At 37.6% G+C, this 12,878-nt stretch overlaps 2 protein-coding genes across 6 annotated transcripts in view; one reads left to right on the forward strand and one right to left on the reverse strand.

Moving 5' to 3' along the window:
* Positions 1–12,878, forward strand: part of BCL2L14 (BCL2 like 14) — a 287,206-nt gene that overhangs the window by 47,949 nt on the left and 226,379 nt on the right. The gene's annotated exons all lie outside the window — the stretch shown is intronic.
* Positions 1,244–12,878, reverse strand: part of LRP6 (LDL receptor related protein 6) — a 183,989-nt gene continuing 172,354 nt past the window's right edge. For 4 of the 5 annotated variants that reach the window (XM_082348830.1, XM_082348829.1, XM_082348831.1 and 1 more), the window contains 3 exons: positions 11,074–11,210; positions 10,320–10,417; positions 1,244–6,756 (listed from right to left, as the gene is read on the reverse strand). In XM_082348830.1, the coding sequence (XP_082204956.1) occupies positions 6,459–6,756; positions 10,320–10,417; positions 11,074–11,210 (533 nt within the window). In that variant the 3' untranslated portion in view covers positions 1,244–6,458. The remainder of the gene's footprint in view (positions 6,757–10,319; positions 10,418–11,073; positions 11,211–12,878) is intronic. The other variant, XM_082348828.1, reaches the window with a different exon arrangement.

Below are 12,878 nucleotides of genomic sequence, written 5' to 3' on the forward strand. Positions count from 1 at the left end.
TATGATAGTTTGTGACAAAGTTTGTTTTTTGGCCAACGTGTCCACTTCTAGTCTCCTCTCCCATGACGTCAATCTTCCCTGGTTGATAAAACTCCGGGAAGGGATTTATGATTCATGACAATTGTGTTGCTTTTAGATGATCTGCCTTTAGGCACATAAGGGGAATTCAGAGACAGCTTTTCTCTGCATTTGCTGGTTTTTAAGTACCTACAGATCAAAACAATCAAGATGCCAAAGTGGCATATTTTGCAGTGGTATATTCTGCTGCCCTTCAATATCATCATATCATATTGGGCTCTGCACCAGGAAAAGCAAGTTCATTTTTAAAGATAATTTGGAGGAGGAGAAGGGGGTGGCTCAGAGGCCACATCAGGACTCCTTCCAGGAGTTTATAAAAACAAGAGCAGTCAGAAGCACAAATTGTGAAACTGAGCAGGACCCTGTGGGGCCCTCCTGAGCACAAAAGCCCTCCTGTCTCCTGTTTCTTGTTTGTAGAAAAAGGCTTTAGTCTCCTATGCCTTCCCAGAGTTCCTACTAATTAGGGAAGAGAGGGAATTCAGAAACAAAGGAAAAGCAGTTAAGCAAGAAAAGTAATGATAATAGTTCAGTGGTAAAACAGAATCCTAGTTCCTTCTCAAGGGATATACCTAACAACCTGATGCATATCTTTGAGCTGTTCTGTAGAAACTAAGATTCCCAGCCCCCCAACCCAAGTAGAGAATGGTGACTACATGCTAACCACAAGCATGTAGAACCCAGACTGGCTAGAACCACAAGGTTAATGATAAAGATTCCTGTGATAAACACCACTCTGTTACCTTACCACCAACCAATCAGAAGAAAGTCATGCACCTTGCAGCTCTTACCCCAAATGCTGCCTTTAAAAAAACTCTTTCCTGAAAGCTATCAGGGAGTTTGGGTCTTTTGAGCACGAACTGCCCATTCTTCTTGCTTGGCACCCTGCAAATAAATGCCGTACTTTCCTTCACCACAACCCGGTATCAGTAGATTGGCTTTGCTGTGCAGTGGGTAAGCAGACCCAACTTTTCCTTATTCTGTTCCCAATCACAGGTATTGTCAGCATTGCACTAAGCAACAGCCCTTCTCAAACCTTTCTTCCAAAGTTGTATTTTATTTGAAATGCAAACAATAAAGGTGGGTTTTGTTGTGTCTGAAACACAACATTCATATATCATAGCAAAGCACAATCAACTGTTTTAATTTCTTGCTGAAGAAATGACACTTGTATTTTCCACCGTTTTATTATAAAAATCAACATTTCATTTGTTACAACTCAACTTATTGTAATAATCAAAAAGGGGATTTATACAAGGTATTTTTATACAGTTTAAAATTAAAGCACTTATTTTACAAAAAGGGGGAAGTGAATAGTGGACAAGGGCTGACCAAATGTTGGTCATTAAAATATAAATACATCCTTGCAAAGCACCATCGTACCAAAGTCCATGAACAAGAAACACCAGCTGACTTCAAGACAATGACGAAGATTAAAGCTTAAGAAAAAATTTAAAAACACAGAGGATAAAACATCTGAAAGCAGCACCAGATCCTTCACTTGCAAATAAGGCTAGTCCAGCTTAAGCGTCTCAGTATCCTCTTTACTCTTATTATAATAAAATGTCCTCAACTAAGCCCAGATACTTAATTTCATGTAATGTTAGGTTTAATCAGACTTTCTTTGCTTTATTTTCTTTTTAATATTCATATTTAGGCATTGATATTTAGAGTCATATACATAGAGATCTATCTATCTATCTATATATTTATCTATACCCCTGCCCTTATATTTGATTTAAAAAATTTTTTTAATAATTAAAATTCTTTCTTTTAAAAAAAGAATGGACAGTTAAGCAAAAGCACATTGTATAATTCTTTGGTGTTAACTACTGGGCAAACCCTAAGTAATGGGAAATCTAAAAGTTAGTTTTTGTTAGGGCTATATTCCACTTCTGAGTACAAGATATCACTTAGTTTATAATTCTACCTGTAAAGTCATGATGATTTTTTTCAGCAATAACTTAAGAATGGTTTAAGAATGCCTTATGAAAAAAAAAAAAAAAACCAAAACCAAAACCAAAAAACCAGTAAAGTTTACCTTGACTGAAGAAGGATGAGGTCAGTAATTTCATTCTAAATCATCTAGATTAACCGAAGAATCTACCTCCCTCTCCGCTCAGGTATAGGCTTAGTTTAACAAAAGGCAGAATCCAATCAAACAAATATCCTGAGTATATGGTCCACAATTTAAAAAATCTTTTAAAATTATAACAGTAAAATGTTATGCTTTAGGGTCCAAAGTCCTTTAAAAGTTTGAGAATTTCAAAAGCTAAATTTTGAGCCTATTGTGAAATGATGCAATCCCAGAAGTCAGAAACCAACCATATGCTACTAGTACTTTGTAAAATCATCTGTTATTTCTCTTGGTTCATTTTAGGTTTGGGATAAGGAAAGGGGTACCAAATAAAATTAAATTTCTTGAGTTTAAGAATTTTGAGAACATGTTTTAAACAATGCTTGATTATGAACTTCTTTAAGACTCAGTCCATGTCTACACTTAGTGTACAGTCTCATTTATTGACGCTCAAACATTTGTCAGCCATCTGATAATCACATACTCATACCCACACTCCAGACATACTATTCATGTCATTATTCAAAATGAAGTACTGTGCTTATTAAAAGTTTGACATACTTGGGGGACGTGAAAAGGCCAAGATTTTTGTTTCTGAATCTTGTTAGATGTGTAATGGTAATAACCAACATGCTGCTTTTATGGCATGCAAATCAATGAAGTGGCAAGTTTCCCCCTGCAAGAGATAAAGCAATTTTAAAAACTACACTTTTAAGAATCTAGTCGAGGCAAAGGACTTGACAGAGAAACAATAGCAGCAGACCTATCGCAGAGCCAGGTTTGCTTGCTTAAGGCAAGCCTTTCTTTTGTACCAAAAGTAAGTAGTCTCTATACTATGATTACTGCTATCAGGTCACATAAATATACAGTTCATTAACAGATAAGTCACAGCTACTAACCCCACATGAAGTATTCTTCACTAATGAGCTTTTACAGCAAAACAAAAAAATTTTCCCTCCAAACTCATTGCTACCTAATAAGGATGGTGGCTATTTTTATACCTTAACAATGTCTTAATATCAAATGAGTTGGTTGTATACAAATGATTGACTTTGGAGTATTTTTAAATAATGAAAATATACAATCCTCAATCATCTTAAAATTTTACTGCTCAAAAGCCCCCACCCCCAATTATTGGCCTATATTAGACGAAAATGTAAAGACTTCATTTCTAAATACATATCAACCTTTTAGAATAGTTGTTCTCAAACTTATTGAAGGGTCAGATAAGCTCTTGGTGGTACATCACAAAGTATTTTTATATTAAAATTAAAATAATAATTTTCTGCTAAACATATAATATCTCATGATATGCTAGTTAGAAGAGTTATAGCAAGTGTCAGAGGCATAACAAAATTTCCTGAAAGAAAAATTAATATTGAGAAAATTCTATGCCTTAATTGTTTTTTACATTGTGAATATGCCATTATCTGATATAAGCAGCAAAATCCTTTGGGCCACTGTTCAGAAAACCAGGGCTCTGCAGGAGCCAAATTCAAGACTATAAAAGTTCAGAATTATAAAAGACCACCTTCAGTGAAGAATAGCTTACTATAGGGCACAGAAAGCATGCTATGCTGAAGTTCAATTCTCAGATAATTTTAATGACATCAGAAAGTGGGCATACTTCACGCCATACAATCACAATGAATACTTTTGCATTTAAGGAATATAATGAAATTTTATTCATTGCCCCCCAGCATGGATAATGAATCTAACAATACTCCAAATTCAAAACACTTTTTTTCCCTTTTTCCCCTGATTTGTGCTCTCATATATTAATTTTTTATCTTCCAATTAAAGATCTTGTGTTTAACAATCAAGATAGTCTACTTTTAAGCTTAACTGTCCATATAATCTAAGGGTCAATAAATCTTTCCTGAATTTTGACAATTCTCTCATTGAAAGGTACTCCCCAAAATGTTAAGAATCCATCTCAAATACCAAGACAGAGGATTCTGAGATTAAGCTGAACTGCCTTCAAATAATTTCAAACAAATTGGCACACAAATTAGTATTTTGCAAGAAGAGGCCATTGCCATCGCAGTACAAGCACTTGAACTGAGATATAACAAGGCAATATTCTTCTTAGTTCATTATAGTGCAAGTTTCCACATGGGAAGCCCACCAGATAAAGATGCACATTAAAAAATGTAAACATACAGAATTCTCAAATTTTAAGTGATACCCAGTTATTGCTAACCTTTCCATCTTCATTTGAGCATCAAGCGCCCTTGCAAAACTTCAATGTCCATTTTGTTAGAACTTGAGCACTTTGTTCCATCAACAGGAAGAGTTAACACTCGTCTGACTGAAATGCAAGATACTAATGGATTACCATTTATTTATATGCAAAATCGAGTGCACCTGATTCATATAAGGTACTCCCAATAATCTAAGCATTACTCTGAAACCGTGTTTTTTTCTCTTTAAAAAGATTACTTAGGTATATTTTTTAATTGCTTAAACAGTTAGTTCACCTCTACCAAACTTCTGAATCCCTTCTTCCACTGTTTTCTCTTCGGTCCTGAAATCCAGAGAGGCCTCAACAAAACAGAATTAAAAAAAAAAAAAAATCATTCGATAACAACTGACCAACATCAGTTAAGGTAAAAATACATTAGTTTAAAAGCACATTCAACTTTAGCAGAGAAATTCTGGAAACATGTAAAAAGCAGGAAACCAACTTCTGGCAAGGTGGCAGAGCAGTGCTAGAATCATTCCACAGGTCAGCCCTGATAGCTGAAGATGAAGCAGCCCCAGTACCACACAGGTCAGGCAGATTACGTAAGAGCCTTCCAATATTCCCCTCCACCCAAGTTCTGACAGCTGAGAAGTTAATAGTTTGCCTTCTCATGTAATCCATATTGTTAAATTTGTTAAATCGTCTTAATTCATCATGGAATAAGAGAGAAGACACATAAAAAATATATGAGGTGATTATAAGAATAATTCATGGATAATTTGAAAACAATCTAACATTCACATTAGGTAACAAAGATATTAAACTCATGTCACACATTAGAAGAGGTATGTATGTAGAGATCATTCTGAGAAAAATTGGCCTAAAGAACATGAAAATGTCACCAACAGTTAATAAAAAGGGAAAACCCAACGATAACAAAAAATTCTCTTTTTAAATAGATTGTCTCTAACCGGAACATATTTAAATGTTTTACTAGGAAAGATACATATAAAAATGATTTCATATTGTGATATTATATGCTGAAAGTACTGCAAGGATATATGATTAATTTACAACAAAAACTTAATGGTTAAATTTGTAACTCTTAAACATTGTCTATACGTGTTGTAAAAAGATATTTTAATGAGCATTAAAACAATCTTGGAAGTAAAGAGGAGCAATAAACATGTCTAACCTTTGATCATTATGCAAACACAGCAGTCCAAATGAAGAGCTAAGCTGACTGGGGTATGGAGCTAGTAGAAATATTAAAATGAAACCTTAATTTAGAAAACTCCATTTTATCAATCCTCAGATAAAAAACTGTGAATAAATTATGGCATTTTGGCAAAATACCCTACAATACTGCTAGGGGAGGAAGCAAGGTGAAAACACCCAGGGAAAAAAATTAATATATGACAGAGGGGTGAGTTTTAAGGTAGGGACAGAAGACTTGCACAACAAACGGCCCCATAGCATCTTACCAGACAGCTGATGTCTCCCACAACAGCAGCACCCCAAATGGATTTTTATAAATATCTATTTTCCTCGATAAAATTGTTGGATTCCTAGAGAAAACAAAGCCCTTTATCCAAAGTTAGTATTAATTCTTTTTTTTTTTTTCCTTTCATTTCTTAAACCTGCTGGCCTTCAAATGTTAGTTAACATGAAGGCCATCTGGCTACTTCCAAGTATCTATAGTTTGCTGCTCTGAGATGGACTTTTTTTTCTTTTTCTTTTTTTTTTTTTTTTGGTATCAATAAAGCCCAGACATTCCTGGTCAGTGATGCCTTTATTATTCCTGCTTCCTTTGTACTCAGTCACTTCACTGGGTTTAAGGCATGCTTTGTGTATTTAGTTTGCAAAAATAAAACTTTTAGTACAAATTTATTTTTTATACAAATTTTTATGGCACAAGCAGCAAATGTGCTGTTTTAAGAAAATATATAAATATCTTTTCCTTCTGTACAAATATCTCCAGTATGCCCTACCCCATTTATAATTTTTATCTGTACATGGTCTGCCTCGCCCTCCTCGAAGAGCTCCCCCCCCCTCCAGATCCCAACCGCATTCGTGTTTACACTTCCGTGTGGGAGGCAGTCAGAGGAGGAGGGCCCCTCCTCAGGAGGAGTCCGTACAGGGAGAGGGCGGCGGTGGGTAGAGGTGATGAGGGTAGCTCCTCTCTGTGTATGGAGAAGGCGGGCAGCTTTCATAGTTCTCTTCTGCCGACAAGTACTGGCTTCGGGGCGTGGGAGGCGGAGGCACAGGCTCTGAGTCGTAGTTCAAGTCACTAGTGTAGCCCTTGGCTGCGGCCACTGAGGTCACTACCCTCCGGCTGGGAGCGTAGTCACTGTCACAAACATCTGTGCTGCAGGGTGTGGTGGGCGGTGCAAAGTGCCGGTAACTGTGCGGCCTGTAGCTGGCAGAGGGAGAAAACCAGGAGAGGCTGAGTCAGGGTTATGGAGAGGTGGTTTTCTCTATCGGAATACAGAGGTATTAAACGCAAGCCTCATCTGCAAGACAATAAGCTACCACAATTTAAGGCTGCACCAACCAAGAGGCAGTTTTCAATGGCAGATTGGAGGAGGAAGATAGCATGTGTTTCATATTTGTAGATAAAATGTGATTAGAGGCAATTAAAAGTGGACAGAATGGGAATGCAGAGGTGAACCCATTCTAGCCTCTGGGTGTGCGCTTGTATCTTTAAGTTACCCTGTATCATAGAATTAAAAAAGAACTATTCAAAGTTGTATTTAATGGTCATCTTTGGAAAATCTCTCAGTTATACATTTTGGATTTAGTCTATATAGTGGACCTCACCAATTTCTGCCTCTCCATGATCTGTGAGAAGAATGGGTCTTCATTATCTTACATTACTCAAACATGTTAGCATTCTCTCAATACTCCTTACATGATCTATGATTTACCTGATGAATAATTTAATGATGTCTGAAGACTTCACTGTCTCTTTACAACTCAAATACTGTACAAGCCAGGCTGAATTTTGGTAGACAGCCTAAGGGGCTTTTCTATCCCATTATTATTACTATCAGCAAAGGGAAATTGCTGTGGTTTGGGGGAAGAAGTGTTGATTCCCTGTATGTAGACAAGCATATTGTCATAAGAGTGGCTCTAACTGAACATCAAAATGATAAATTCTAGGTATCCATACAGGACCAGTGAATTTTCTAATATGTATTTCAGAGTCCTAATTTATTTTTTACACTTTTTAAGCTACCTTTTCAAGTAATCTATAGCTGTTAAGTCAAGTTTGTAGCGTGGCTAACTAAAGAAAAAGGTACTGGAAAGAGAGAAGTGTACTAGTGAAAATAAGAGCTGACAAATTGCTGGCTTTTCTATCATTTCTACTTCTATCTGTAACTTCTTATACCATTCATAGTCTAAGTATAGTAAAGCTGAGTAAAGCTGATCTTATTTCATATATACCTCAATCAAGATTTATTTATATGCTTTCCCATCGGACAAAATGACTGCAAGAGTAGGGCAAGAGCAAGTGTAAAACTGAAGTAACGATTTATAAAATACCTAGCGATACAGAGTGCCAGATAACACCTCAGGATAAAAGCCACGTGAGGCCAAGCCCTCAGTGGTATGAAAAGAACTCGCTGCAAAAGACCAAAAGTTACATGACCTGCCAAGCAGGTTCTCAAGCATTTTTACTACCACTACTGACATGATGTCATAGTATTTTTTAGGTCTTATCTTTCTGTCCAATCAGGTGGCGAGCCTTGGAGAAATTTCTTGGCTCTACATTTAAAAGGCCCAAATTCCATTTTCATGGGAGAAAAAAAAAAAGAGGAGAGAACGAAAGGAAATAGAATTAACAAAATTCTTTTAAGTTCCACAAACTTTAAGTTAGACAAAAATTTCAACAAATGATAAAAAGTTTCACTCTGAAGAAATAAACTGGGCTTAATTTGAGATGTGGGAAATGGTTAAATAAGAATTGTTTTTGATGCAATTATGTTTACTTGAACCAAACAGTGTTTTATTCCATTTAAGGAAATTAATTTTTTAAAAGTAAAATTTTAGGTCTTTCCTTTTGTTTTTTCAATTTTCAGGTTTCTGCCTTTCTATTTGGCTTTTTAGAACAAACCTGTGGTAGGGAAAGCAACATTTACAATAAAACATAAAAACAATCAGTTCAGAGCCAAGCCTATCTTATCCATAAACTGAAATGAGAATTGTGAATGAGATACTATGAACAATCTCCACTTGCTTTCTACACATCTATAAGGTTATATATCAGGGCAATCTGACTGGAATGCTAGAAAACACCTGATCTCGAAGATAATAGGCACTTGAGGGATGCCAGTAAACACTGGGCACTAAGTGAAGAGAGAGTGTAAGTTTCTGACTTTCTGCTGGCCTCTCGAATAAGACGAAAGATGACACACTAGGACTTAACTTGCTCATCCCTATGCTCTACAGCGTCACGAAGCAGCACAGAGGCATAACCCCCCGTTTCTGGCTTACAAACACACTTCAGTTATTTTAGTGAGTCACGATTTATTCCATGCAACTATATGAGAAACTTTTCATTCCAGATTGTAATAACGTATGTAAGCAAGAGGTGAACTTAAGCTTCTCTCAACTTTTCTCAAATTCTGTTCCCTTAATACTCCTGCTGTTTTAGAGTTCTCATAGCACTCCCAACCTTAGTTTTATCCCAATATTCCACTGAAGACTATCAATCAAACCTAACCTCAGCAGTAACCTATTTTGCAATCAAGTCACTTTGGGGGGTAACTTCCTTAGAATACTGCCAAAGCCTGGGGGCTCTACCTTAATACTTTAAAAGACAGCATTTTTGACTCTCTTTAAAAAATGTATAGGGCCCTGAAGACCCGAACAGACATTTCTCCAAAGAGGAAATGCAGATGGCCAACAGGCACATGAAAAGATGCTTGACATTGCTATCATCAGCAAAATGCAAATCAAAACCACAATGAGGTATCACTTCACACCTGTCAGAAGGGCTATCATCAGAAAGAACAAAAATAACAAATGTTGGCAGGATGTAGAGAAAAGGGAACCCTTGTATACTGTTAGTGGGAATGCAAATTGATGCAGCCACTGTGGAAAACAGTATGGAGGTTTCTCAAAAAACTAAAATAGAACTATCGTATGACCCAGCAATTCCACTCCTGGGTATATATCTGAAAAAATGGAAACACTAATTCAAAAAGATATGTGCACCCCAATGTTCCCAGCAGCATTATTACAATTGCCAAGATATGGAAGCAACCTAAGTGTCCATCAACACATGAATGGATAAAGAAGATGTGGTACACACACACACACACACACACACACACACAACACACACACACACACAACGGAATACTATTCAGCCATAAAAAAGAAAGAAATTTTGCCATTTGCAATAACATGGACGGACTTGGAGGGTATTGAGCTAAGTGAAATAAGTCAGACAGAGAAAGACAAATACTGTATGATATCAATTATATGTGGAATTTAAAAAATACAACAAACTAGTGAATATAACAAAAAAGAAGCAGGCCCACAGATACAGAGAACAAACTAGTGGTTACTACTGGGGAGAGAGAAGTGGGGGGGGGGCAATTTAGGGGCAGGGGAATAAGAGGTATCATCTTTTAGGTATAAAATAAGCTACAAGGATATATTGTACAACACAGGGAATAGCCAATATTTTATAATAACTATAAATGGAGTATAACCCCTAAAAATTGTGACTCACTATACTGTACACCTGTAACTTATATAGTATTGTACATCAACTATACTTCAATTTTAAAAAAGTATAATGCCCTGAAAGAAAAGGATGTGTGGTAGGGGCAATATCAGCATTACCAAGACAAGATGCCTGTTCTCTCTTGGTGACCATCATCTACTCATTCAGGGCTACAGCAAACTCACAACTAGAACACTTGCTTCTAATAAATACTGCGATTTATGCTGGAGGAGGATGTGTATTACCTGTAGGACCTATGAGTGGAAGGACTGTTTGAAGAATAACCAAATTCCATAGTGTAATGTGATCGCTCTGTGGCCGGGGATGGCGGAGGGTTCAAAATCTAAAAGGAAAAATAATCAAATTATTGAAATAAGCATAGTCTATTCCAGACAGAGACTATTAGCCTTTTTTCAACTTCTTTCCCTTCATCTCTGTTCATATTCCTTTCCATTACACTAGTAGCACAACCCTGTTTCAAAGAATTGACCTAAAACAGTACTTCAGGACTGTGGCTCTCCACCCCCCAAGACACAATTTCATTATGGCTGAAAAGCACCAGGTGATGAGAAGGAAATCTGTAATCTACAAGTCACTGGTTTAAGTGTAGCACAACTGGGTTCTGAGTTTTTTAAATTATAAATGTTTAGAGAAAAATTACTGACTTAGGAGAAATACCAGGTGTGCTTCTTCTCTTGGGAGGTCATGGAATGAAAGTCCTTAGCCTCTCAGGAGGTACTATTCAATAGTTCTACTTTTACCCAGTATATAAAATTAATGTCAGTGTTTTCAAATATGCTGGTTGCTACACAGTAAACTTAAAGAAAGATTTCTAAGTGCTCACGTGGTGGTAATTCCTTTGAGCCTTATATACCTAAATTCTATACTAAAAAACTTTTTATATTACCATCGCTGAGTACCCACATTTAAATAAATTAAAAATCTAAGATCCTGTTTCTCTTAGTATTCAAAGTGAACAAAGGAAAAGAGACTGCTTACCGCAGGGAAGTAAGTGCCTTTGGTGCTTGAAGAACTACTGGACGATGCTCCTGTGACATGAGCTCGGTCATAAGGGGGTCCACTGCTTCCCCCCATGATACTGAGGGAGCTTATCATTGATTTACCTCGAGACATTCCTAAAATGAAGGAGGATAATACTGAAGTTGAATAAGATCTATAAAAATGCATGAAATAATTTTATTCAGTACTAGAATTACAAATACCAAAGGTCAAATAGTTTGGCTTTAAAACAATTTACGCCCTCTTTTCCCAATAATAATTGAAAACACTTAACGGAAAAGAGGAACAAATGTTCCCTAGAAGTGGACACTTCCATTGAGAGCTGGCCTAGAACAAGGCCACGAGTAGCTCCCAGCCCTTCCTCTTCCCCAGAATGGAAGCAGAGCTCTTCAAACTGAGAGGTTTTCAACCTCTTAGAGGATCTGAGAAAGAAAGAACTGTGGAGAGTGGAGGCTGCAAAGCAGAGCAGACTAAGTAACAGATCTCAGAAGAAAACTAAACCCATTTTTTTTTATAGCTACTTTATTTTATTTATTTTATTTTTGGCTGTGTTGGGTCTTCGTTTCTGTGTGAGGGCTTTCTCTAGTTGTGGCAAGCGGGGGCCACTCTTCATCGCGGTGCGCGGGCCTCTCACTGTCGCGGCCTCTCTTGTTGCGGAGCACAGGCTCCAGACGCGCAGGCTCAGTAGTTGTGGCTCACGGGCCCAGTTGCTCCGCGGCATGTGGGATCTTCCCAGACCAGGGCTTGAACTCGTGTCCCCTGCATTGGCAGGCAGATTCTCAACCACTGCGCCACCAGGGAAGCCCCTAAACCCATTTTTAAGGGCATAAATTCACTGCATGGAAGATTACTGCTTTATCTACTGGATGCAAATGTTGTTGGAATCACAACTATAATGCTAAAGAAGAAATTCCATTTTTTCAAAGTGACTTACCAGATTCCACTAACAAAGTTAGGTATGGTAACAAGGAATCATTAACAGTTTTAAAAATCACATGTTTCCTTAGAATTAACATCCAGAATAAGTTCTTATTTTCACAGGGCTCTTGGCCTGGTATCTCTTTCTCCATATTTATTACAAGAAAGGCTTCTTTTCACTGAGGGTACCAAAATGCATTGAAAAGAAAGCTGTGGCTTCCCTGGTGGTGCAGTAGTTGAGAATCCGCCTGCCAATGCAGGGGACACGGGTTCGAGCCCTGGTCCGGGAGGATCCCACATGCCGCGGAGCAGATAGGCCTGCGAGCCACAACTACTGAAGCCCGTGAGCCTAGAGCCCGTGCTCCACAGCGGGAGAGGCCACCGCAATGAGAAGCCTGCGCACAGCAACGAAGAGTGGCCCCCGTTCGCCACAACTAGAGAAAGCCCACTCGCAGCAACAAAGACCCAACGAAGCCAAAAATAAATAAATAAATTTATTTTTTAAAAAAAGAAAGAAAAGAAAGCTGTACGTCCCTAGAGCAATATGGTCTCTCCCAAGTATAGAACATCTGGCAACTTGGCTATGTTTGAACAAACCCTACTCCCACTGTCATCACCTAAGTTAGGAGAAAACATAAGACGATATATACCTCCCTGCTCTCACTCAAGTATTTCTAAATCTCTGTTTGCTGAAAAGGAATCTTCATCCATTTTTTGGCCTCCTTTAATTCCTGGGCTCAGTAGTACTGAGGTCTCTTGGTAGTGAACCTAAAGAACTGTGGTTTATGACTCTTTTCACCAAATGACCAGTTGATTCATTTTCAGTAGAGCACATCCAGAAACGCAGTATGTGCAGTAAATGTATT

Source organism: Balaenoptera borealis (assembly GCF_965194805.1).
Source record: "Balaenoptera borealis genome assembly, chromosome: 13".
NCBI classification, from domain to species: Eukaryota; Metazoa; Chordata; class Mammalia; order Artiodactyla; family Balaenopteridae; genus Balaenoptera; species Balaenoptera borealis.